Genomic DNA, 26,872 nt, shown 5'->3' on the forward strand with positions numbered 1-26,872 from the left:
GTGGGACAGACGGAGGGAGGGAGATGGTGGGACGTAAGGACGGTGGAAGGGAGGGTGGGACAGACGGAGGGAGGGAGATGGTGGGACGTAAGGACGGAGAAGGGAGGGTGGGACAGACGGTAGAAGGGAGGGTGGGACAGACGGAAGGAGGGGGGTGAGAGAGAGAGACAACAATTGTTCAGAATCCCTGCCTCGTGGCAAACTGGTTTAATTAAACAAGGCAACAGTAAACATGTCATCCCCCACAAATGATGCAGCCCCCACCCCTTGGGCCAATTAGTGACAACAATTCAAACTAGACTATACTGGTAGTAATAAAATATGTCCCCATTATAGTGCCACCATGTGGTCTATATGAATGTTCTTGCATATGTTGAGCCTTGACAGTTTTTGCAATGTGTTTACCAAATTTTCTTACAATATGAATATGTGACTGAATTATATGTATTTATGTGCCAGACCACACCCACGTTAATGTTTATTGGTCAATAGTGGCCATGTTGTTTTAGGTACAAGTCTGGAAAAAGTTGTGTGTTGGTGGACCTTTGTTCATAGCAGCATATGAAGTTTCATGCAGATCAGTCTTCGGTGCCAGAGGACTGGCGTTGAAAGTTTTTTTCACTAAATTCTAAAAGGCTAAAATGCATCATGGTGGACATTATGGGTCCCTGAGGTAAACGTGTTCCTTTGTGAGGAGAGGGACCTATGTACCAAATTTCAGGACTTCAGGTCAAACGAGGTGAGTGGCGTGAACTTTCAAGGCTGGCATTTGCAATCGCTTGTTATAGTGCCACCATCTTGACATTCTGTGTAATTATGTAAATGTAAGATCTCTATGGCAAGACGCATCATTCACAGAAGTTACGTCAAAATCGGGCCAGTGCTGTCTAAGATCGTCACATGCACTATCATACGGACGTAGACAGATCCATTCCCCTCCCTGATTTCATTGTGGGGGACAAAAACAGTGCAGACAAAACAACAAGTTGCTCAGGCAATTTCAAGCTATCCTCTACCTCTCCAGGGTCATCTCTGAAACATAAATGAACCAGCTCTGCCCCCTGATGGACATAACAGGAACAGCAGCAGGTCAGTGAGGAGCTGTCGCTTGTGTTGGAGAGGGACATTTCAGGCCATGATTGAGCACCTAAAGGAAGAAATCTCCCGGGAGTGGGAGTTCTGTTGCTGGCTCTTCTCCTCTGATGGGGGTTGCAGTTTCCCAAAGATACATGGTGTCGTGCCACACTGCTCCCAGGGCATGCTGGGATTGGTCATGTGACCTGGCGGTGAGTAATCCCCTCAGGTTAGAGAGAGATGACCAGCTAATGGTGTCACTCCAAATAACCAAGATTCATCTGTGATCAAGCTACCATCCCAAGCACACCAGGATATAAACATATTTCCAGCACGCAGCAGCTACACAGACGAGCTCTACCATGCCTACTCCCACTGGGTGTGGACATTTTGAAAAACAATAAGCCCTAGCCAAAGCTGCAACAGCACAACAATAACCTAATGACTTGCCCTGTCAGGTAAGAGGCCCAGACACAGTGGAGCTTTTTATATGACGTGTCAAAACCTACCCTTTTAGCCTGAAGATGAATACATTATTTTACAGTTATTTAGCACAGCCTTGAATCAATCATTTCAATATTATTTTGTTTTATATTATTAGCTTCTGTTCACCTTCATTTGAATGTTTTACTGTAAAGTGAGTTGTAATTTCATTTGACAGTACTATCCCCCTCCCTCCCTCCCTCCATTTACCTCTCCTCCATCCTCTCCCTTCACTACCTGTGCAGCCGTCATCACCTTGGTGGAGTTGATCGCCGTGCCCAGCGCCTGAGGAACACAAAGATGGATGTTCTTCATCACAGGATCAAAGTCATCAAAAAAGGGATGTTCTTCATCTATTTCCCAGTGCCGTGGAATGACATGGTGGAGAGAGCAACTCACCTCAGCCTTGAGGTCAGAGCGGATCCTGACCACACACCTCTTCACAGCCATCTGGAAGGTGAAGCTGATCACCCCTGGGATCTTCAGCAGGGCCTCCTCACACAGACTTCTACGAGCCTGAGGGATGGAGAGAGAAAGGGAAGTTGTGCAGAGGACAAGACCAATTCAGTCTTAAATAAAATGGTCACCCAGTAACCCTGTAAACCTTCACATTCTATTCAGATGAAGGGGTTTAATGTTGCATACATATGCAACACGGTAATAGACATGAAATTTCAAAAGAGCCCATCTTCCATTGTCTTGTGGTATGAGTGTTGGTCACTGAGGCTGTCTGTCTGGTGTAATGTGATCAGGGACAGGTGCAGCTCTCCTGTGGTGTGATGTTCAGGTTTAATCTCAACACCCTGCTGTTCAATGGCTGACATTTACAACACTGACCCACATTACTTGACAATGTGTGTTAAGACTGTGTGGTCACATTGACAACAGGGCGACAATATGCCGAACTCAAGGGTTCTTAGAGGTGGTGACTTATCGACTGTGTTAACCTATCACAATAACAAAGAAAGCGATTCTATTTTTTCACCTGTTTTCATCCCAAGGAGACACATTAAAGGCAAGAAGTCATGAAGCAAGCAGCCAGTTTGGAATGGAGCCTGGGCCGTTGGTCTGGCAAACTGCTCTCCTCAGGTGTGTTATGGGATTGTGTGTGTACAATGTGGAAACACCACTATCCACTCACTGAGTCGTCCAGGCCATTGATGTGCAGCACCACGGTCATGGCCCGCTTGTTGGTGGAGCCCATGAAGAAGTGGGCCTTGCGTCTGCAGGAGGCGGCTTCAGCCTCGGCCTGCTCTGCCTGGTCATTACCAGCCGCCTGCAGAATCTCATAAATCTCAGACGCCAGAAGCTTGGTCTCCCCTGGGGAGGTGCTCCTGAGGGAGGGTTAGGGAGGAGAGAGGTGGAGAATAGAGGGTGGGAGAAAGAGAGGTTAAGTATCAAAAGGTTAAAAAAATTCAAGTACTTTTGTGGACAGTTGTCTCAGAAAACAAAGGCATAGTTGCTGTGTGAGATTTTACATTTTACACATGTTATTTCGTCATGTCCAAGTCGTCTCTTCAGATCCAGACAAGGGCAAGATGGTACCAATGAATCCAAGTCAATAAGGAAGTGGACGCATAAAGAGTAAAGTTTCCATGTCTACTCTTCCCCTCTGTGCAACACGACAACGGTGGTCTCCATTACAGCTGGGTGTCCTTTCCTGTGGTCTGGGCCTGTCCAAGTCTCTCCCAGAGCCCACTGGGCTGAGTGGTTGATATTTATACAAGTAGTCTCATTGCCAGACGCACAGTAAGAGAGCTGTCCAGCTGCATGGAGGAGGTAGGGTGGGTGGTCCCCGACAGAGAGCCAGTGTGACAGGCCTGTCACCACCTAACCTTTCCACTGTATAAATAGCCAGCCTCGTAGGAGGAGAAATGACCACACTACACTCATAAAACGACCATACATTCACTAAGGTCTCTGTCCCTCTCTAAAAGGTTCAATAATAATACTGTTAATGAAAGTATTAGTCTAATGTCATTTAAAAGCCGCAATGTGTCACTTCTTTTTGTTGTTGACCAAATTCACATGGAAATGTGTGTTCTAGATCTGTCACTCATTGAAGGCAAGTCTAAGAATTGGTAGATCTGTTCTGTGTGCGGTGTCTATGCTTCCCGTGATAAAGATTTGTTTTTGCGTCTTTTACTTTGGTTTTGAAAACAAGCTTCAAAACAGATAGAAATACAATGTGTGTGGTTATGGAAAATATATTTCACAGTGGTTTAGATGGTAAAATGATTATCAACACTAAATTTGTTTTGTCACAAACTGAAATTAGGCGAACTATTACAAATTTAGCAACCAGGAAATGGCGGAGCTATTTCTACATAGTGCATCTTTAACAGAAAAATGTAGACATAAGTAAATAATCCCTGTCGAATCAGAGAGACTGATAATTTATCAGTAAATCAATATGTTTTATAAAGCATACATGAGCTAAGTACATTGTCTCCTTTGTGGAGACAGAGCATGGCTAGAGGACAGCAGTATTCCTCGACACAGACATGCGTGGTCAGTACTGCCATACTGTGATGGTCCCAGGATGCCCCTGCAGGCTAATACTATACATGTCACCAAGACATCATTCAGCCAATATAACCAGATAGGACGTCTGTTGTCTGGCATAGTTGAGTTGTACAAACCAGCCTTCCAATTCTGGATTTAAAGGTGTTCACATACATACAGTACCAGTCAAAAGTCTGGACACACCTACTCATTCCAGGGTTTGTTTTATTATTTTGCTATTTCCTACATAGTGAAGACATCAAAACTATGAAATAACACAGGAATAATGTAGTAACCGAAAATGTGCTAACCAAAATATATTTTATATTTGAGAATCTCCAAAGTAGCCACCCTTTGCTTTGATGACAGCTTTGCACACTCTTGGCATTCTCTCAACCAGCTTCATGAGGTAATCACATGGAATACATTTAAATGAAAAGGGGTGCCTTGTTAAAAGTTCATTTGTGGAATTTATTTCCTTATTAATGCGTTTGAATCAATCAGTTGTGTTGTGACAAGGTAGGGGTGGTATACAGAAGAGCCCTATTTGGTAAAAGACCAAGTCCATATTATGGCAAGAAAACCTCATATAAGCAAAGAGAAACAACATTCCATCATTACTTTAAAACATGAAGGTCAGTAAATCCGGAAGATTTCAAGAATTTTCAAAGATTCTTCAAGTGCTGTCGCAAAAACTCATCAAGCAATATGATGAAACTGTCTCTCATGAGGACCGCCACAGGAAAGGAAGACCCAGAGTTACCTCTGCTGCAGAGGATAAGTTTATTAGAGTTACCAGCCTCAGATCACAGGCCAAATAAATGTTTCAGAGTTAAAGTAACAAACATCTCAACGTCAACTGTCCAGAAGACACTGTGTGAATCAGGACTTCATGGTTGAATTGCACAGGATCGGTGCATCCGAACATCACGCCTGCGGGACAGGTACAGGATGGCAACAACAACTGCCTGAGTTACAACAACTGCCTGAGTTACACCAGGAACGCACAATCACTCCATCAGTGCTCACCAGACAGGACTGGCAAAAAGTGCTCTTCACTGACGAGTCGGGGTTTTGTCTCACCAGGGGTGATGGTCGGATTCGTGTTTATTGTCGAAGGAATGAGCGTTACACCGAAGCCTGTACTCTGGAGGAGGATCGATTTGGAGGGAGGGTCATCATCGGACTGAGCTTTTGTCATTGCAGGAAATCTCAACGCTGTACCTGACCCTCCAGAATGACAATGCCACTAGCCATACTGCTCGTTCTGTGTGTGATTTCCTGCAAGACAGGAATGTCAGTGTTCTGCCATGGCCAGCGAAGAGCCCGGATCTCAATCCCATTGAGCACGTCTGGGACCTGTTGGATCAGAGGGTGAGGGCTTGGGCCATTTCCCCCAGAAAAGTCTGGGAACTTGCAGGTGCCTTGGTGGAAGAGTGGCGTAACATCTCACAGCAAGAACTGGCAAATCTGGTGCAGTTCATGAGGAGAAGATGCACTGCCGTACTTAATGCAGCTGGTGGCCACACCAGATACTGACTGTTACTTTTGATTTTGACCCCCTCTTTGTTCAGGGATACATTATTCCAGTTCTGTTAGTCACATGTCTGTGGAACTTGTCCAGTTTATGTCTCAGTTGTTGAATCTGGTTATGTTCATAAAAATATCTACAAATGTTACGTTTGCTGAAAATAAACGCAGTTGACAGTGAGAGGCCATTTATTTTTTTGCTGAGATTAGAAATGTGAAGCATCCACTTGGCGATTCCACTCACTACCAAACATTGGCGGGCAGTGGGAGAAGATGGCGCAAAATGGATTTTGGCTGACATTCTGCAAATTTTCGTTGTTGAAAATTTGATCCCAATACAGTTCTGTCCCCAAAACTAGAATATGCTATGAACAGGTCTAAGGTTTGTAGTCTAAGGTTTGTAGACTTTACCCTTTGCAAACGTTTTTTAAAATCGCCTTGTTTGGGAGGAGTGCAAAGGCAAATTGAGTTATTGCACCACGAACACACAGAGTAGGCGTTCCTTAACGGAAATATACAGAGGATGCTAGAACCCTCCAATAGGATCTCGCGACATTGGCTCTGCCCCCCTCCTTGCTTGTTCTGCAGACTATGACTAATTTGTTACCCATGGAAACGACAGGCTGTGGTCTATCTTGGTTTAGTTATAACAATCTTTGGTATCACCATGCAGGCATTTGTGTCAAGCATGGTGGAATGCAAATGCACCACAACCAATGTGGTGTGCTGGACAGTAGGGCCTATCTTTTTTATTTTACTAGGCTAATGTGTGAAAGTTAGATTTTTCAAAAAAATATTTTTGAATTTCGCACGCTGCCTTTTCAGCGGAATGTTGTTGAGGGGTTCCGCTAGCGGAACGCCTGCCCTAGAAAGGCTAATAACAAATTCTTATTTTCAATGACAGCCTAGGAACAGTGGGTTAACTGCCTTGTTCAGGGGCAAAATGAGAGATTTTTAACCTTGTCAGCTCAGGGATTTGAACTTGCAACCTTCCAGTTACCAGTCTAACGCTCTAACCACAAGACTACCTGACGCTCCCGTGTCTCTCTAGTTCAGGGGTCCCCAAACTTTTTCCTGTGAGGGCCACATAACTTTTCCCCTTCTCTGATGGGGGGCCGGTGGCAGTTTGTAACAGAAAAAGTGTGACGATCGTAGGGGAGCTTAAAAAAATGTATTGTTTTCCAGAAAGCCACACATAACCAAATAACCCTTTCCAGGTTCTTTACAGAAAAAAAGTCAGGAAACAAATAATAACACTATTAATGAAATAAATAATAACTAAATAACCCTCTCTGAGTTCTTCACAGAAAAAACAGGAAATAAATAATAACTAAATAACTCTCTCTGGGTTCTTCATAGAAAAAAAAGCCATGGAACATTAACTTTCTGTCGTGCCATGCACAATCTTAACAGATAAAAGTTCAGCTCAGTTGTCAGAGCAGAATCTCTCTGACACATATGAGCAGTCTCTTAAAGTTCTTGTGTTCCTTCCTTATAATCCTTTTGTAGGTTCCAGTAGGCTTGTAGACACCGCTGTTTGCAGCTCTCTCTCATCAACTTCCCTGTGAAAACCACAAAAGAAGCAGGTTGAGAAACTGAACTAAGTGATACAGCACCTACACAGCACAATACATTTCACTACCAGTATGGTTGTAAAGATGGATTTTATCCCAGTAGATTTTATTATGATTATATTTGTTTATGCTCAGAATGACTCATTCAAGTCAGAAAAGTGAGCTTACCTATGTATGTTCATCAGTGTGAACTGTGGGCCTGCATCTGGCTGGTGAGAAGTTGAATATCAGGTTCCATTCTAGTTACAGCCAGTCTCAAGCACTGATGCAAATGTTTATCTGTCAATCTTGATCTCATCGGGGTTTTCAGCAGTTTCATGCGAGAAAAGGTTTTCTCGCAGATATACGTGCTGCCAAAAACTGTGGACATTTTCATTGCGTGTTTTTTGATGTTTGGATATGTGTCGTTTGGGAAGCCGGCATAGAAGTCAATGAGACTGTTGGGCTTGAATGCGTCTTTCAGAACATCACAGTTCTGTAACTCAGCCAACTCAAACTGATATGAAGGCTGGGCTTCATCAATGTCGGCAACAAAGGGGTTCTGAAAAAGACGGATTTCTTTTGCATGAACATGTAGTTCACTGAATCGCACACCGAACTCCGCCTTCAGCATTTCCAGTGCTTCCACGCACTTTTCAGCTGGGAACGGGACCGCTGGGTTCTCTGTCGACAGGTTTTGGGTAGCAGGAAGATGGACGAAGTTGCGCTTTTTCACTTGTTCCAAAAGCAGCGCTAATTTCACCTCAAATGCTTTTATGTGTGAATACATGTCGCAAATGAGTTCCCTCGCCTTGTAGCTGCAAGTTAAGGCTGTTAAGTATTTCTGTCACGTCTGTTAAAAATGCGAGGTGCCATTTCCATTCTGGGTCGATCAGCTCTGGGAACGTTTTGTCTTTTAAATGAAGAAATGCGTTAATTTCGGGTAGCAGCTCGTAAAAACGCCTCAAAACTCTGCCCCGGCTCAGCCATCGGACCTCTGTGTAGTACAGCACATCTCCGTGCGTAGACTCCAGTTCAGACAGGAATTCTTGGAACTGCCTGTGTTTAAGTCCCTTTGCTCTGATGAAGTTTATGCACGACACCACAACCTTCATTACAGAATCCCACGTCAACACTTTGCAGCACAGTGCTTGCTGGTGAATTAGGCAGTGGACTCGTAGCGGGCGGTGAGACCCCTTTTTCCAACTCCCGGTTCATGCGTCCTATTAGACCGCGAGTTTCGCCCACCATGCTAGGAGCCCCGTCAGTCGTGATGCTAGCTAGCTTTGACCAGTCCAGGTCCAACTTCTCCATGGTTTGGCACACTTTGTCAAAAATATCCTCTCCCGTTGTAGTCCCTTTGAGACTTTGTAGGGCTGCCAGCTCCTCGCATATCTCAAAGTTTGCGCTAACTCCACGAATAAAAATGAGCAGTTGCGCTGTGTCTTGCACGTCCGTGCTCTCATCCAGTGCTAATGAAAAAAAGTCTAATTCTTTTGTCTTCTGCTGCAGCTGGGCATATACATTACTCCCGATTTCTTCAACGCGTCTGGTGATTGTACTCGCCGACAGACTTACGGCATTAAATGCATCTTTCTTCTCGGGACACACCTCCTCCGCGACAGCATCCATACATTTCTTAACAAACTCTCAGTCAGTGAAAGGCTTACCGCTTCTTGCTATCAGTTTAGCAACCCGAAAGCTGGCCCGAACTGATGCCTGGTTCAGCTGAGCTTGGCATACAAATGTATTCTGCTGAGATAGTAGTCCACTTTTTAGCTTTGAGAGTTTGTCTGCTCGTATTTGGCCTTGCAAGCTATCGTACTTGTCTTTGTGACGGGATTCATAGTGTCGGCGAAGATTGTATTCTTTGAATACCGCCACCGTCTCTTGACAGATGAGACAAACAGCCTTTTCTTTGCATTGAACAAAAAAATAATCGTTTGTCCACTGCAGGTTAAATACCCTGCATTCTGAATCAATTTTTCTCTTACCTAACCTTTTCGCCATTATTCCGTTCTCTCTTTGACAGGGCCGGGCCTAGGATTTTTTTTCTGGAGGCCAAATAGGAAAAAAATTTGATGGCGTCTCTGGTATTGTTCAGAGGGCCGGGCCAAATGTGCTGACGGGCCGTATCCGGCCCGCGGGCCGTAGTTTGGTGACCACTGCTCTAGTTGAAAGAGAGCAAACACTTAATTGAATCCTCCTGTCGATAGTTCCCACCCCTACTGTTGACCTATCACCGACAAAGGGGTGTAGACTTCGGCTACCAAACATCGACTTGCCTTAAGAAAAAATTGTGGCGCCAACAGCCGAACACCAAAACTAACAAAAATAACATTGTATATATATATATATATTTTAATCCAGTTGAATAAACACTCCAAACAGCCTACACGACAGCTTGGAGGCGTCTGCATGGTCCTAAAGCACACCGTTGCCTCATTTTCTATCGCATTCCAATGATAAAACTTGGGGCAGACAAAAATGTAATTTCAGAATGTGTGTGTGGAGGGACGGATATGCGACAGGCGAAATTACATTGTTCTTCTGTGTGAATGGACTAGACAAAGCTCCATTCACAAGCTAAATCTCTGTACCAATAATAACAAAGCAGAGCCTTGGGAGTGGTAACTTGGCTAGACTTTCCCTTCAGTCTTGTGTTCACAGTCTCTCCAGCCATTAATGACCTCCACCCAAAGTCACTGTGTGGAGCAGAGGGAGTCAGGGTGACCGCAGGACCCATCTTGATAGGGCCTGTTGCTAGCTGAAGTGACTGGCTGGTTAGCTCAGGGTCAGTCTCACAGAGAGTTCTGCCCTGGGAGAAGATCATACAGCCTGATACCAGGCCTGCCAACCGCTGGCACACTTCTGAGAGCCAATCATAAACAGCAGTCACTTACCACACACCCTCCAGTTCCTCTCACTAGGAGGGGGAGCACACAACTACCCTATCTGGAGGTCTAGCGACCCCACTGGGTGACCAGAATGTGGAAGCCATATTGATTTAGCAAGGTAACAGAGGGCATACTTTTTAACCATCTTTTTTTTAGTAGTGATGGGGGGATCACAATATTATTTTGGAAGATATTACAAATCCATACTTTGACTCAGTATCAATTAGTAAAAACAAATAGTTGTTAGGTAGCGTTAGCTGACGCTAGTTGCTAGGTAGCGTTAGCTGACGCTAGTGGGCTGTACCTGCGCCAAAACTGTATTTTTCATGCTATAGCTGGTTCCACATCTTCTTAAATAGTGAGCCAACATGTTGCTTTCAGCACTTTCCTGTCCATGACTGATAAAAATAAAAAACATCCTCTCATATCCCTCTGCAGCAGACATATAGTGAGCAATATGTTTGGAACATCAAACTGCAATAAAATAAATTGCAGTATAAAATCTCAATACATACCGTATCGGTACAAAGTATGGTGATAACATCGCATTGTGAGGTTCCTGGCAATTCCCAGGCCTAGTTTACAGTGAAGGAAAATGACATGTCTCATGTTTTATGCCTAACTAAAGGGCATTAAACGGACATTAACATGTATTTATTTGAAGAGACAGATGCAGCGATGAAAGTGTCGCTGCTTAGCCGATAACGGTCCATGAGAAAAATACCTGGCAACCCTAACATTATTCAAAATGTAACAAATAAAAGTGGGGATACTGAGTAGATCGGGGCGGCAGGTAGCCTAGTGGTTAGAGTGTTGGACTAGTAACCTGGAAGGTTGCAAGCTCAAATCCCCTGACAAGGTAAAAATCTGTGGTTCTGCCCCTGAACAAGGCAGTTAACCCACTGTTCCTAGGTCATCATTGAAAATAAGTATGTGTTCTTAACTGACTTGCCTAGTAAGCTTGTTGAGTGTAGGGGGCAGTATTTTGATGTTTGGATGAAAAACGTACCCAAACGAAACTGCCTATTTCTCAGGCCCAGAATTTAAAATATGCATATACTTGTCAGATTAGGATAGAAAACACTCTAAAGTTTCCAAAATGGTCAAAATATTGTCTGTGAGTATAACAGAACAAATATTGCAGGCGAAAACCTGAGGAAAATCCAACCAGCAAGTGCTGTCTTTCCTGAAAGCTCTCTGTTCCATTGCATGCCTTCCCTCCATTTAAAGGGATATCAACCAGATTCCTTTTCCTGTGGCTTCCACGTGGTGTGAACAGTCTTTAGACATAGTTTCAGGCTTTTATTCTGAAAAATTAGCGAGAAAGATCACATCGCGTCAGTGGATGGCTGGGTGCCAGCAACATTTTGGAGCAGACTTTTTCTCTCTCTCCCTCTCCCCTATTGAAGAAGCTACGGTCCAGTTGAAATATTATCGATTATATATTGTAAAATCAACCTGAGGATTGATTATAAAAAACGTTTGACATTTGGAATTTGTGTCTGCCTGGCCGTGACCGCTCGAGCCTGTGGATTTCTGAACATAACGCGCCAACCAAATGGAGGTATTTTGGATAGAAAAATAATCTTTTTTTAAATATTATTTTTTAAAGAAAAATTATCTTAATGGAACAAAAGGAACATTTATTGTTTAACTGGGAGTCTCGTGAGTGCAAACATCCGAAGATCATCAAAGGTAAGCGATTCATTTTATTGTTTTTCTGACTTTGGTGACCAATCTACTTTGCTGCTAGCTGTTTGTAATGTTTTGTCTGCTGAGAGAGATGACCTTACATAAATGCTTGGTATGCTTTCGCCGAAAAGCTTTTTTGAAATCTGACACGCCAGGCGGATTAACAACAAGCAAAGCTGTGTTTTGCTATATTGCACTTGTGATTTCATGAAAATTAAATATTTTTAGTAATTTAATTTGAATTTGGTGCTCTGCAATTCAGAGGATGTTGACGAAAATGATCCCGCTAACGGGATGTGTGCATCAAGAAGTTAAATAAAGGTCAAATTTAAAAATTGAAAAGTGGCATGTTGCATCAAATCCCTAAATGTGCAGAAACAGCTAATTAATTGTTTAGCGGCAGACTTTAATTCTGGTTTGATCAAATTCAACCTGACATGGCAACCTTAGACAACCTTCCGGTCAAGAAAATTTGCAGACAGGCACGGAGGCAATTAATGTCCCCTGAAAACAAGAGAAATATCAGGATCTGGTTTTCAGTGAAAAGTGCAGTGTGTGTGCTCAGTCCGATACAGTGCAGTGCGGTGACAGGTAGGGGACTTACTTCTGCATGACATTCTGCAGACTCAGCATCATGCCCAGCTCTCCCTTCATTTTCTCTCTGTTGGACCGACATTCTGCAAGGTAGCGCACTGCCTGGAAGGACAAGGGAAACCATTACAGCTTAAACAAACCTAGGGCTATCACTCTCTAGTTTTGTGTGTGTGTGTGTGTGTGTGTGTGTGTGTGTGTGTGTGTGTGTGTGTGTGTGTGTGTGTGTGTGTGTGTGTGTGTGTGTGTGTGTGTGTGTGTGTGTGTGTGTGTGTGTGTGTGTGTGTGTGTGTGTGTGTGTGTGTGTGTGTGTGTGTGTGTGTGTGTGTGTGTGTGTGTGTGTGTGTGTGTGTGTGTGTGTGTGTGTGTGTGTGTGTGTGTGTGTGTGTGTGTGTGTGTGTGTGTGTGTGTGTGTGTGTGTGTGTGTGTGTGTGTGTAAACTCAGCCAGGCAAAGATGCATACACACAATCACAGCTGAGCAGCCAACCAGCCACTTAAGCGCAGTGAGAGCCAGTGATGGAAAAAGCACTCAAATGTCATACTTGAGTAGAAGTAAAGATACCTTAATAGAAAACAACTCAAGTAAAAGCGAGTCATCCAGTAAAATACTACTTGAGTAAAAGTCTAAAAGTATTTGATTTGAAATATAATTAAGTATCAAATGAAAATGTAATTACTAAAAATACTTAAGTATCAAAAGTAAGAGTATAAATCATTTCAAATTCCTTATATTAAGCAATGGAGATGGCACAATTCTTGTTTATTTATTTACGGATAGCCAGGGGCACACTCAGACATTATTTACAAACACAGTAGGAATGACCATGGATGTTCTCTTGATAAGTGAGTGAATTGGACCATTTTCCTATCAAAATGAATGAGTACTTTTGGGTGTCAGTGAAAATGTATGCAGTAGAAAGTATTTTATTTTCTTTAGGAATGTAGAAGTAAAAAAGTGTAAATAGTAAAGTACATATAGCTGAAAAAGCAACTTAGTAGTACTTTAAAGTAGAGGTCGACCAATTATGATTTTTTTCAATACCGCTACCGATTATTGGAGGACCAAAAAAAAGCCGATACCGATTAATCTGACAATTTTTAAAATGTATTTGTAATAATGACAATTACAACAATACTGAATGAACACTTATTATAACTTAATATAATACATCAATAAAAATCTATTTAGCCTCAAATAAATAATTAAACATGTTCAATTTGGTTTAAATAATGCAAAGTGTTGGAGAAGAAAGTAAAAGTGCAATATGCACCATGTAAAAAAGCTCATGTTTAAGTTCCTTGCTCAGAACATATGAAAGTTTAACATGAGACTTCAATATTCCAAGGTAAGAGGTTTTAGGTTGTAGTTAATGTGGTATTTATAGGACTATTTCTCTCTATACCATTTGTATTTCATATACCTTTGACTATTGGATGTTCTTATAGGCTCTTTAGTATTGCCAGTGTAACACTATCGCTTCCGTCCCTCTCCTCGCCCCTACCTGGGCTCGAACCAGGAACACATAGACAACAGCCACCCTCGAAGCATCGTTACCCATCGCTCCACAAAGCAAGGGGAACAACTACTCCAAGTCTCGGAGCGAGTGACGTTTGAAATGCTATTAGTGCGCACCCCACTAACTAGCTAGCCATTTCACATCAGTTACACCAGCCTAATCTCGGGAGTTGATAGGCTTGAAGTCATAAACAGCTCAATGTTTGAAGCATTGCGAAGAGCTGCTGGCAAAACTCACGAAAGTGCTGTTTGAATGAATGCTTACGAGCCTGCTGCTGCCTACCATCGCTCAGTCAGACTGCTCTATCAAATATCAAATCAGACTTAATTATAACATAATAACACACAGATCTACAAGCCTTAGGTCATTAATATGGTCGAATCCGGAAACTATCATTTTGTTTATTATTTCAGAGAAATACAGAACCGTTCGGTATCACTTTTCTTTTTTTTCCCCCTGTTGATATTTTTTTATTTATTTTGCAACTAGTTTTAATTAACATTATTACAGCCTGGCATCAGAGAGCCACACCAGGCACCAGGCGACACCAATCTCCTGGTTCCTCCACAGGGTTCTTTTAGAACAGGGTTCTTCTAGAAGAGGGTTTCCCAAACTCGGTCCTGAGGCCTCTCCTGGGTTTTTAATTATTTTTTTTTTCACCTTTATTTAACCAGGTAGGCAAGTTGAGAACAAGTTCTCATTTACAATTGCGACCTGGCCAAGATAAAGCAAAGCAATTTGACAGACACAGAGTTACACATGGAGTAAAACAAACATACAGTCAATAATACAGTATAAACAAGTTTATATACGATGTGAGCAAACGAGGTGAGATAAGGGAGGTAAAGGCAAAAAAAGGCCATGGTGGCAAAGTAAATATAATATAGCAAGTAAAACACTGGAATGGTAGATTTGCAGTGGAAGAATGTGCAAAGCAGAAATAAAAAATTATGGGGTGCAAAGGAGCAAAATAAATAAATAAAATAAATACAGTAGGGAAAGAGGTAGTTGTTTGGGCTAAATTATAGGTGGGCTATGTACAGGTTCAGTAATTTGTGAGTTGCTCTGACAGTTGGTGCTTAAAGCTAGTGAGGGAGATAAGTGTTTCCAGTTTCAGAGATTTTTGTAGTTCGTTCCAGTCATTGGCAGCAGAGATCTGGAAGGAGAGGCGGCCAAAGAAAGAATTGGTTTTGGGGGTGACCAGAGAGATATACCTGCTGGAGTGCGTGCTACAGGTGGGTGATGCTATGGTGACCAGCGAGCTGAGATAAGGGGGGACTTTACCTAGCAGGGTCTTGTAGATGACATGGAGCCAGTGGGTTTGGCGACGAGTATGACGCGAGGGATAGCCAACGAGAGCGTACAGTTCGCAATGGTGGGTAGTATATGGGGTTTTGGTGACAAAACAGATTCCACTGTGATAGACTGCATCCAATTTGTTAAGTATGGGTATTGGAGGCTATTTTGTAAATGACATCGCCGAAGTCGAGGATTGGTAAGATGGTCAGTTTTACAAGGGTATGTTTGGCAGCATGATTGAAGGATGCTTTTTTGCGAAATAGGAAGCCAATTCTAGATTTAACGTTGGATTGGAGATGTTTGATGTGGGTCTGGAAGTGCACGTTTTGTTTTTTGCCCTAGCACTACACAGCTGATTCAAATAATCAAAGCTTGATGATGAGTTGGTTACTTGAATCACCTGTTTAGTGCTAGGGCAAGAAACAAAACAAGCACCCGGAGGTGGGGGGCAGGACCAAGTTTGGGAAACCCTGTTGTAGATGTTGCTGGGTAAATATCAATGTTCCTGCCTGGCGCCGACACAGTGGGAGGGATTGCCCTTCGCACCGTCACTCTAACCTAACCTGTCCTGACACCACCGGACAGATGGTTATGAATGACTTACCGCATATTGCACTCAAGATTAGACTGTCCTTCTTCCCAGTTCCAATTCCTTTTGATAATTGTATCATAGGAGCAGGCCACATTTTGCATAATAGGGCCTGGAGTTTTTCCAGGTCATATGCTCAGGAAAAACTCCTGACCTTATGCATTGCCAACAAAACGGTCAAATGGTGGTGGATGAGCCTTACCAATAATGCGGAGTAGACAACCTGAGGGTTGGGGTGGTCCAGAAAGAGGATGAGCCCTGGTAAGCAGCCATTGTCCTGTACTATGGCTCGTCTGTTGAGGGGGTCAGCTGCAAGATCTCGTAGCTGGTTCACCACAGTCAGCACATCCAGCTCCCCACTCATGGTGCCTCCTCTCTCTGTGCCGTGCACATCAAACCAGCCTCTTCACACTGTGTACATAATAGGATCAAGTCAGATGTAGCTGTACAGTACCAAACCTATTAATTACAATGACATCCATTTCAGTGACAAGTCTCTAAATGCTTTTATTTTTGGCAAACTGCATGACCAAAACAACCTGTCAATATTAAATGGTAATGATGTATCAACCTGTTCAAATACTGTAATCAATATGAGCAACATATTGTGATTTGTGAAAAACAATCAGTTTGACAGGTCACTTGAAAGCATTACCATTATTATCATTATTATCATTATAGCCCACCATTATAGCCCACCCATTTTCTATAGCCCACCCATTTTCACCTACCTCATCCCCACAGTTTTTATTTATTTACTTTTCTGCTCTTTTGCACACCAATATCTCTACCTGTACATGATCATCTGATCATTTATCACTCCAGTGTTAATCTGCAATATTGTAATTATTCGCCTACCTACTCATGCCTTTTGCACACATTGTATATAGACTCCCCTTTTTTTCTACTGTGTTATTGACTTGTTAATTGTTTACTCCATGTGTAACTCTGTGTTGTCTGTTCACACTGCTATGCTTTATCTTGGCCAGGTCGCAGTTGCAAATGAGAACTTGTTCTCAACTAGCCTACCTGGTTAAATAAAGGTGAAATAAATAAATAAAAATAAAAGTGTAGACCTACCGATATTTATAGGTATGTCAACTAGCTAGCTAGCTAACTACAGCAGTTAGCTAACGTTAGTTTCTTTCTTTGGACACTTGGCTGACAAATAAAGCGTGGAGGTCCACATTGAAACATGATAACAGAGGTTAAAGCAATGTAGTTAGCTACTGATATGGTATCAGCAGTGTTCTGATATATGGCCCTGCCCATTGTGAAGATAGATGTGCAAAGCAAATAAGGGCGCTAACGTTTTATGGAGGCTAACATGTTATGGCTGCAACAAAAGGCCCAATTAGCCTAACGTCAATGCCATGGGCCAAAACAAAGTGAATATAGCGTTCTTAATATTTTTTTGTTGAGAACGCCCATGGTTTTATTCTGATAAACAGGGCAGTTGCACTCCTCCGTGCACATGAAACATAGCGTAACAAGCAAGACCAATAGCTAAAAGCAATAGTTAAAATAGTTAGCAAGCTAGCTAACAACAACACATAACTAGTTATCAGGTTAAGACTGTCAGGATAATTACAGTGAAGGGCCATCCATGTTTATTATCAGAACTGCAAGAGTTGCTCATTAACTGGCAACTTCACCTTGCTTGTGTAGCATTGTTGTCTACGCAGAACATCTGAAAACACGCCCAGGACAAGCAGGAGCTGGGCTAGAGATCTAGCTAGTTATCGTTAGCATATTATTACCTTTTCTCCAAGTGATCTTCCCCTGTTTGAATTATATTTTAAAAAACGCAAATACAGTGCGGTTGAAAATAAACTAAGCAGTTATGAGAAGCAGAGACAGCTGTTTCCGTCACAACACCGAAATAAAACTGAAGCTTGTTTATTAACAAAATTTCGGCAAAAAGCTAGCTAGCTGGCTAACTGGTACATTTTACGTCCATATTGAATTCATCACGGTCTCAGTTTGAAGACAGCTGATTGGACAGTTCAGTTGTGACCGACAAGGCGAAGAGCCATTCATCGAAGGTTTTACCGTTAGCAAATTGTCACGACCTTGATTGAATGTAGCGGTATTCAAGAATGTAATGTAATTGACCAAATTATTCTACAAAGACAGTGACAGTAAACTACTAACAATTAATGAATGTTACTTGACATTTCACAACTGTCCACGTTATGCAAGACTTGCTACATTAACGGGGTAAACCGAATGACAAAGACGGTGGGTCCGCCTCCTCTCTGACAATACTGCAGGTGGTCAGTTGATGTGCTGCTATTCATTATAATCAACCAATAACATCATCATAAAGTTATTGTACACGCCCAGCCTAAACGATTCCTCAATGCCTATTGGTTTATAAAACAAATCTACCAATCCATTCGTCAAGAAATAAACATGTTCCCGCCTACTCACTTTGCCAGGGCTAAGGAGATTTAAAAGTGAACATTTAGGGTTGTTTGAGAGGTGAACAGAAAGCTGTTATTGGACGTTGTCGTAATGACACGAGTAAGTTTTTATTTGATCAAATTCGATCTACGAATGTAGCTATGATTTAGCCTTTGCTACTGCTAAAAACCCAGTGAGCCTTTGGTTGATTCGTTAACCAACTGTACACCACGGAACACTCAACCCCTTGGTTAGGAAGAAGTTTCGCTAGCTACTGCTAGTTAGTTTAGCCGGTAGCTAACTAACATGTTATAGGTATCCAAACCATTCACTATGCTTGCTTACATATGGAAATAGAGGTTTATGGCAAGATACTTAACCTAACTACTATAAGTTGTTACAGACAACAAAAAAACAACAGTTACTGTCTTTCGTCCCTCGCTAGTTAAGTTACTTCAGACAGTTTAGGATTTACGTTAGCTATTTACACGCAGCAACTTGCTAACGTATGTGAGGGATGCTGGCAAGTTGTCTGTCTACACAATAACTAGCTACAGTCTGCACTGGTCGATGTGCAATGAGGTTTAGAGTACAGTATTGCATATCAAGCACATTATAGCATGTCGGCCGTTGCAGACAAGCAGTAGCCACACAAAATATGAACTGTCAAATCAACATTTTCATTTATTCACAGCCAGGGGGCCTTTTGAGAGCTTTAAGCCAGGGGGTCCTAAAAAAGCAGGTATAAAACTTGTCATCACTATTATGAACACAAAGAGAAGTCGGGTGATGGCTAGGATAAGATAAAATGAACAACTTAAAAATAACTGGAGGAAGGCAAAAAACTATCACATGGGAAAACCTTTAACTGTAATGACTGACAGCTTGAGTCTCTGTCCAATGATCTGTGAGGGTCAGTACTCTTAATATGAATATGGAACGGACTCTAACCCTGACCTGTGTTTTCTCCACATATTGCTGCCTTGGTGTTGTTGCTCAAACTAACTACAGGTATTTTCCCTGTTTTGTCTCCCTCTTATTGCCCCAGACTACCTCAGAGAAGATGCTTTTTTGTGAACTACTCTACAATGGCCTCTCTGAAATGCATCAATAGAATGGGTCAAGAAAATACAAGGATAGAAAAGAACCTGGTATGTGCTTTTTATTTTATTTTTTAAATAGACTGCTATGGTTAGGGCTGGTGTGGTGACAGTATTACCGCCACACCGGCGGTCATGAAGGCAGCCAAATTCCATGTGAGCGTTTAGTCACGGTAATTAGGTTTCTCCAAGCTCTGATGCTGGTCATTAGTAGCCTACTGAACTTGCTCACTGCCTGGTACTCAGCACTCTATTGTCCCTCTAATCACTCTGACATCAATGCAAATGTATTTGAAAATCTAATCAAACACTTCATGAGAGCTCATGAGCTCATGTTGTGCAACATTTCTATAGGCTATACAATGGTGTGAGGAAACAGAGTGATGGCCTCTACAATTTTTTTTCTGAGGTCTTGGTTGATTTCCCCATGATATCGAACAAAGGCACTGTGTTTGAAGGTAGGCCTTGAAATACATCCACAGGTACACCTCCAATTGACTCAAATTATGTCAATTGGCCTATCAAAAGTTTCTAAAGCCATGACATCATTTTATGGAATTTTCCAAGCTGTTTAAAGGCACAGTCAATTTAGTGTATGTCAACGTCTGACCCACTGGAATTGTGATGCAGTGAAATAATCTGTTAAAAAAAGGCGTATGGGTCCTCAAGGAGTATTGTGAGAAGAATAGCCACCAATCTTCCCCTTAAACCATGCCCCAGGGTCCATTTTCAGGTAGGACTGTATCTGCGACAGAGAAGGCAGGCATACTATGTCGGAAGTCTCCAATGATCAATGACATGTTATAGAACTAAAAGTGATTGATACTATTCTTTGTAGGCTGTCTGCTGACATACTTTAACAGAGTATGATCTGTGAGTGACAAACAATCAACGTTTGCTACAGTGACTCTGTCTTCTCCAAGCCTTGTGTCATGTTTTCTTAGCGTTCTGGCCTGATGTATTCTGATCTAATGGTTAAGTCACTTTCATCAAGAGTGGTTTCCTGCTTGTTCATCTGTTTTTGATGTTCCAACTCTAAACAGACTGGAAATAATGAACCTACGTGCTGATTGTTTGGGATTATTAGTAGGACTGGGACGATGCCAGTATCGCAATACTCATAGTGTCATGGCAAAATAAATTAAACACAGTGTATTTAACTTCTTTAGAAAAACAGCCCTGATGTTGGAAACATCAATATTTTGTCATTCAGGGTCCTATTTATTTTTCAAGTTATAGTACACTATTTTACATTCAGAAGGTTTTTAAAGTACCAAAGAGTTTTTTGTTATTGCCATTTGCCCCAATTTGGTGAAAACGCATTACGGGGCCTTTTGAATGTTTAGATAAAACATAAGTCTGGTAAAAAAAAAAAATGTGCATTAGTCACAGGAACAGTTGTTTTAAAAGTTTATTTAGGTCGTCATCTTTGTTCCCTGTTCTCAATCTTTAGATTCAGTTTTTGTCTTTTCAACACTTTTTTTTCTCCCTCTCTTTAGCTGTCCTTCCTTTCTGTGAGGAATGCATTGTCTGCTTTAGGTCAGTTCACCTGGAAACCTGTAATAGTAACCTTGTGCTGCTGACACATTTCTGGTAGCATACCAGCATACCAAAGGTCCTCTTATTAGGACTATCCACTGTCCTTATTTCTTCTGTTTTCTTAACTTTCCTATGCTGAGTTTTTAGAGACAGCATAAGAATCTGCCTTGACAGGCTATTGATAGACGACATAAGAATCTGCCTTGACAGGCTATTGATAGACAACATAAGAATCTGCCTTGACAGGCTATTGATAGACGGCATAAGAATCTGCCTTGACAGGCTATTGATAGAGGGCATAAGAATCTTCCTTGACAGGCTATTGATAGAAGGCATAAGAATCTTCCTTGACAGGCTATTGATAGAAGGCATAAGAATCTGCCTTGACAGGCTATTGATAGACGGCATAAGAATCTGCCTTGACAGGCTATTGATAGACGGCATAAGAATCTGCCTTGACAGGCTATTGATAGACAGCATAAGAATCTGCCTTGACAGGCTATTGATAGACGGCATAAGAATCTGCCTTGACAGGCTATTGATAGACGGTATAAGAATCTGCCTTGACAGGCTATTGATAGACGGCATAAGAATCTGCCTTGACAGGCTATTGATAGACGACATAAAAATCTGCCTTGACAGGCTATTGATAGACGGCATAAGGATCAGCCTTGACAGGCTATTGATAGACAACATAAGGATCAGCCTTGTTACCGTCTTGTACCGTGAATGCTCTCCTTTGGCTTTGGTTGACCAAAAAATTTGAATGTCTGTCAGAATACATTTCCAAGTAGTGTGAATGCAGTTTTGAGTCATACGATGAGAATAGCATGTGTGTGGTTAAACAGGACTGAGTTTTTTGTCGTTGACCCAATCCTCTGGTATGTAAGGAGAATGTTTAGGTGTATTGTTTAATATGGCTGCCCTGTGTCTCAGCTCAATCTTTAAACTGAAGACGGTAGTGTCCTGAACAGTGCTGGGAGACAGAATGGACTGGTTGCCTCTTTGGCTGATGATGTCTGGATCGACAGGGAAGAGAAGGAAGATGAAAATGACTGGTTTGGATTTGGAAGACTGAGGTAAGAAGAGGAATGGGCTGTGGAACGGCCACACTTTCTCAAGCTGTGATGCTGCCCTTAGAAAGCTACTGTTTATTGACCCATACACTGCTCATTAGGCAGTTCCTTTGCTCATGTGTTAACTATAACATTTTCCTCTCTTCTAATATGGTGCTTGTTTACCATTGGTCCCATTCAGGTCAGAAGCACCGTCTGGGCTCATGTTCCGTTCTCACCCGCCTCAGCCCAGACGTAGATCATTACCCAGCCTGCACCAGGCCGAGCCAGAGCCCCAGGGTCAAACCCGCAGCAACGATGAGGCCATCCAGAAGATCAGTGCTCTGGAGATGGAGCTGGCAAACTCAGAGCCCAGATCGCACAGATAGTACTGACCCAGGAGCAGAACGCACAGACACCAGGTATGGAACAGAGAACCCTGGAACACACACTAAAGGGTAAAGAAATAATCTTCTAAACAAACACACAGTTCAAACAACTCATAGCGGTCTAAGGCACTGCATCTCAGTGGTAGGTGTCACTACAGACCCTAGTTAGATTCCAGGCTGTTTCACAACCGGCCGTGATTGGGCGGTGCACAATTGTCCCAGTGTCGTTGGGGTTTGGCCGCCATTGTAAATAAGAATTTTAACTGACTTGCCTAGTTAAATACAATTTGCTGGGTAAGATGCAGTACTTCTACATTTTCCTCTAATGACCTATCTGTCTGAAGATGAAAGCTTTATGGCATAATTGTCTAAGCTATACATGTCTCACCAAGTTCTCTCCTTCACCTCAGCCCCAGGTGGTCCTCCTGCCCCAGGTGGTCCTCCTGCCCCAGGTCGCCCTCCACCACCCTGCGCCCCTCCCCCTCCACCCCCTCCTCCACCACCTCCCCCACTCATGGGATTCCAGCGGAGCTTCTTGGTCATTGACCTCATCTAGGAGCGCTGTGGGAAGAAGACAGATGGCCAGACACTGCTGAACCAGGAGCCCAAGCAGGCAGAGGTCCCCAACATGCTGGATGTGCTTAAAGACATCAGCAAAGTCAAACTACGCCCCGCTAAGAGGTGGGCACCATGTTCGTCTGACTTCTACATTAGAAGATGGGCACAACTGTTTTACTAACTGAAAACTTGACTAATTTCCAGCTAAAATAGATTTTCCCTTACTTCCTGTGTATTATTGTCCAGCCGGCTAGAGAGCCAAGCCAAGCCTAGTGAGCCCACAGATGCTGCGTCTCTCATCGCTAATGCCTTGAAGCGCAAGTTCGCCCATCGCTATCGCCACAACAGCAATGAGAACAAAGAGTTTGACTTCCCAGCCTCTGAACTGAAACCTTTCTGTTCTGAATTCCCCAAGACAGACAAAGTAGAGGTTCCCCTGGTAAGAGCAACACTGATACTACTATTACATCAGCCATGAATCCCCAGTTTGGGCCTTATAGTTTCAAACTACACTGTAAAACCTTAATCTGTGAATTTCTGGCTATTGTGTGTCTGGGTTGTCATTTGCTTAACTTTCTCTGGCCTCTAGGTAAGGCAGCACTGGCTGAAAACCGCAGCCCCTGTTGTGAAACTACACCCAGACACACCCATGGTAAGAGAAGTGCAAGCATGACTAAAATCTTAGATTTTATAAAGTAATCTGATCTAATATTTGATGCGAGTTTGGAAACTAATTTGCGCCTGTCTCTTTTACCTGACCTGTAGTTTGGGCAGCACATGTTGAAATCTACTGGCCAGAGAAAGCTCCTCTGAGCGCCCAGAGATGGTTTGACCTCCAGACACCCATGGACACTTAAGTGCCTTTATCAACCTGTTTGTCACCCGTCTCTGGATGGCCATGTTGTTTGACTAGATATACAATCAATCTGCTCTCTATTCCTACTCACCAACACTATTGCCTCAGTCTTCAGTTCTTACACTTTCATAACATACCATATGTAATTATTTTTTTAACTTTAATTTAAAATGTCCTATTTTTGTTAAATTGATGCCAGTTTCGAAGTCTTCGATCTTAAATTAGGACGGTCAGATCTTCTTTTAATGTAGATTTTTGTACCACAACTCAATTCCAATGAGATTCACCCGTGTGTGTTCTGGATGTAGTCGAACACTACAAAATCCTAACATTCCTCAACTGTTAACTACATGTATTAAAGGGTTTCTAAATGCACAGAGACAAAGGCTTATCAATTTTGTATTTATTTTTGCCTCACTGGGTCTACTTCTTACTAGGGATAGAGATGTATGCAGAGAAGAGGGATCACTTAATATTTTTGTAAATGGCATCCTAGTCGGTTAAATTTATTTCTAGTTAATACTTGTCAAGTTATAGTTGCTACCAATTATCAAAGCGTCCATGGTTGATTTAATTGTAGACAAAATCGCTTTGAGTTGTACTGGGACAAGTTCCGTACCTCACTATGCAGAGTGGACCAAACTTACACTAATCTACAGTCTGAAAACGGGGATACTGTACCAGTCATTTTGTTCATTACTTACCGATGCTGGGCAGGAGGACATTTTATTAGTTCCAGATCCATGACAAGCCCATTCTGAGGTAATGCTACTCCATGACCAGCTGTATCCCTCTTTTTAAACCACAAAATGTCTTCATGTTAAAGTTTAATACCGTAACCAGTTCCACTGATGGTAAACAATTGAAGACATTGGCCAGTTTATTTCATGGAAAAATATTAAGCTTTGAACCTTCGCATGGTGGGAGTATAAGGGAACATGGACAACTGTCAGTAATACTTGACTTAAAACCCTAACATAGGAAATGTCATCCACATTTGACAAACCTAGAATCAAATGTATGAATAAAACCAATGACTGTGTGCATGAAATGTTTTTTCCCCAATTCTCAAAGATACATTTCAGGTAAATAGGCACTGTTTGCACATTTATAGTAATCTGTGCACAAGCAGAGACCTTGAGTGGTTGAACAATGAATGACCGAGGGCTTACAATCCATCACTGAAGTGTTACAGAAATGTAAAAAAGGTCATTTCCAAATGAGTTGACGTGAATGCGGTCTCCGCTAAAATGGGAGCCTTTCAGTCTACATAGTCGAGCCCTGAAGCTCCATGTTCAGAACGGTATGATGTAGAACGGAGTTGCCTGTCATGTCAGCTCTATTCATTACATTAAGCTGCGATGTTGAGTATCACTCAATACAGCCCTGTTTGATGCTGAACACTGAAGTTCAATTGGATCATTGAAATTTGTCAACTGTTTTTATTAATCAAACTGCAACATGTATCAAAAGGTCAACACAGCAAAGCCTTTACAAAACGGCTTGATACTGAAGTCATCTTCCCAAAATGGCTGCTGCAAAAAAATTGTAAACAGTTTATCAACAGTCTTACAGCAAAATTACAAATCAGCTAAAATAAAAAGCACCCGTTATTGTTCAAAACATCTGTGCCGTCTATACAGAATCAGAAAAAAACCACCTAAATTAGATGGAATGTTTCCATGTAAAAAAAGGATTGAGTTTACTCACAAAAAGGCAAAGGGGACAGAGTGCAAGCATACGATGCACTTAATGAGTAGTAGAAGCTGGTTTGGTCACTTAGCGTAGTTTGTGCATAGTTAAGGCATCGGTAGAGCAGTCCTCTAGGTTGCATGTGGCTATGATGAGACATTCAGAGAGAGTCCCATTCAGTAGACGTAAACATGTTTACCAGGTAGCTAAACTACTACAGTCCAACCTATACCTTGGGATAGAGATTGGCAAAACCCTGAGCGAGTTGCATTGTGATGGAGTTTAGATGAGATGCGTGTGAAAGGATCCAGGGTGACAGATCTAGGTCACCCATGCTCTACAGTCTACAATAATGCTTTTTCATATTGGTTCTATTCTACAATACCATTGCATTCTAGAATACCATTCCGTCTGTCCCAAATTCTTTCAGAACAGAAGCGGTGTCCAACATGTCAGTCTTTTGGGAGCGCAAGGAGAAGAGGAATACAATGGAGCACAGGTGGTGTTTCCTTTATGGCATCTGGTGACTGTCCGTCTGTCAGACGGAGGCTTTGTGCTCCACTTCAGCAGTAGTTCAAACGCTGATGTTTCTTCACATCTGTGCTTAGAAGGCGGAACCGAAATGATTCATTTCGATGTGACAACAAAGACGTCTGTAAACAGTCTTCATAGAGGCAGCGAAAGGACTGGGCATGTCACTTTTTATTTTTACACGAGGAAGAAGATACGTTATAAAATCAACACACACCATGTCATTTGTGTGCAGTCTTTAGAGAGCCTCTTCTCAATGACTTTCAAAGCATCCTGTAGAACTTGGTTTGAAAATGGCACTTCAACTAGAAAAGTGTATTCTTCAGTTACTGTCATTCCCTTAGATTCACTTTGCCACCAAAAATAGTGTCAAATTAGTAAGGCCAAAACTTCAGAGGACAAATAAATAAAACAAGCTAATAAAAATAATACAGCAGTAGCCACATGAGGTATCTAGGTGTTTCTCCATGTCAAGGAAAGGAATTAAAAATTAAATAAAATCAGTGGTTTGTCAAAGACGGGACGCAAAAGCAACAAACTTAAAGTTCAGGTGGGGGGGTAGGGTTTGAAGTCCACACCCTGCCCCTTCCACCACCCAGTGTGGTGAGGCCCGGGGTTAAGGGTCAGGGTTGTAAGGGCAAACGTGGAGTGTCAGGACTCTTTCCTTCCCCGAGGTATTTCTTTGGAGTTGGTTGCTCCCGTGGCTGTTGCCGTGGTGACGGCTGTGGGTTCCACAGCAGAGGCAGACTCTGGTTCTGACTCAGTGATGGCAGGCGTTGGCATGGTGACGGAGGCGGGTCTTCTAGGTTCCAACTCGTCGGGGCTCGACGGCCGCTCCTGCTGTACTAACCCACCCCAGCTGGCCTTGTTCAGCCCCAGGTGGCCCAACATGGTCTGGGACAGACGCGTGTCAGAGAACCGACCCCACTCAGCAAACAGAGGCTCCACCACATACGTCATGAAACCTGGGGAAGGGAAGACAGGGAGACACACAGGGTTCAAAAGGCAGGCCTAA

The 26,872-nt window shown here is 42.5% G+C and overlaps 2 protein-coding genes and 1 pseudogene across 8 annotated transcripts in view; 1 reads left to right on the forward strand and 2 right to left on the reverse strand.

Annotated features, from left to right (window-relative positions):
• LOC124039564 (armadillo repeat-containing protein 1-like) overlaps window positions 1-17,896 on the reverse strand; it is a 32,768-nt gene extending 14,872 nt beyond the window's left edge. For 2 of the 3 annotated variants that reach the window (XR_006839603.1, XM_046355663.1), the window contains exons 1-6: window positions 17,492-17,896; window positions 15,934-16,142; window positions 12,339-12,430; window positions 2,699-2,891; window positions 1,957-2,073; window positions 1,768-1,842 (exon numbers count right to left, since the gene is read on the reverse strand). Coding sequence is in view for 2 of the 3 variants with exons in the window: in XM_046355663.1 (XP_046211619.1) it covers window positions 1,768-1,842; window positions 1,957-2,073; window positions 2,699-2,891; window positions 12,339-12,430; window positions 15,934-16,095 (639 nt within the window). In the remaining variant the exon portion in view is untranslated. The remainder of the gene's footprint in view (window positions 1-1,767; window positions 1,843-1,956; window positions 2,074-2,698; window positions 2,892-12,338; window positions 12,431-15,933; window positions 16,143-17,491) is intronic. The other variant, XM_046355664.1, reaches the window with a different exon arrangement.
• A 1,476-nt stretch (window positions 17,897-19,372) lies between these two features.
• On the forward strand, window positions 19,373-24,009 carry LOC124040483 (annotated as a pseudogene).
• Window positions 24,010-24,491: 482 nt separating this feature from the next.
• The window catches only part of LOC124039565 (high affinity cAMP-specific 3',5'-cyclic phosphodiesterase 7A-like), a 39,620-nt gene continuing 37,239 nt past the window's right edge, over window positions 24,492-26,872 (reverse strand). For all 5 annotated transcript variants that reach the window (XM_046355670.1, XM_046355666.1, XM_046355669.1 and 2 more), the window contains one exon: window positions 24,492-26,822. In XM_046355670.1, the coding sequence (XP_046211626.1) occupies window positions 26,509-26,822 (314 nt within the window). In that variant the 3' untranslated portion in view covers window positions 24,492-26,508. The remainder of the gene's footprint in view (window positions 26,823-26,872) is intronic.

Source organism: Oncorhynchus gorbuscha, linkage group LG07 (assembly GCF_021184085.1).
Source record: "Oncorhynchus gorbuscha isolate QuinsamMale2020 ecotype Even-year linkage group LG07, OgorEven_v1.0, whole genome shotgun sequence".
NCBI classification, from domain to species: Eukaryota; Metazoa; Chordata; class Actinopteri; order Salmoniformes; family Salmonidae; genus Oncorhynchus; species Oncorhynchus gorbuscha.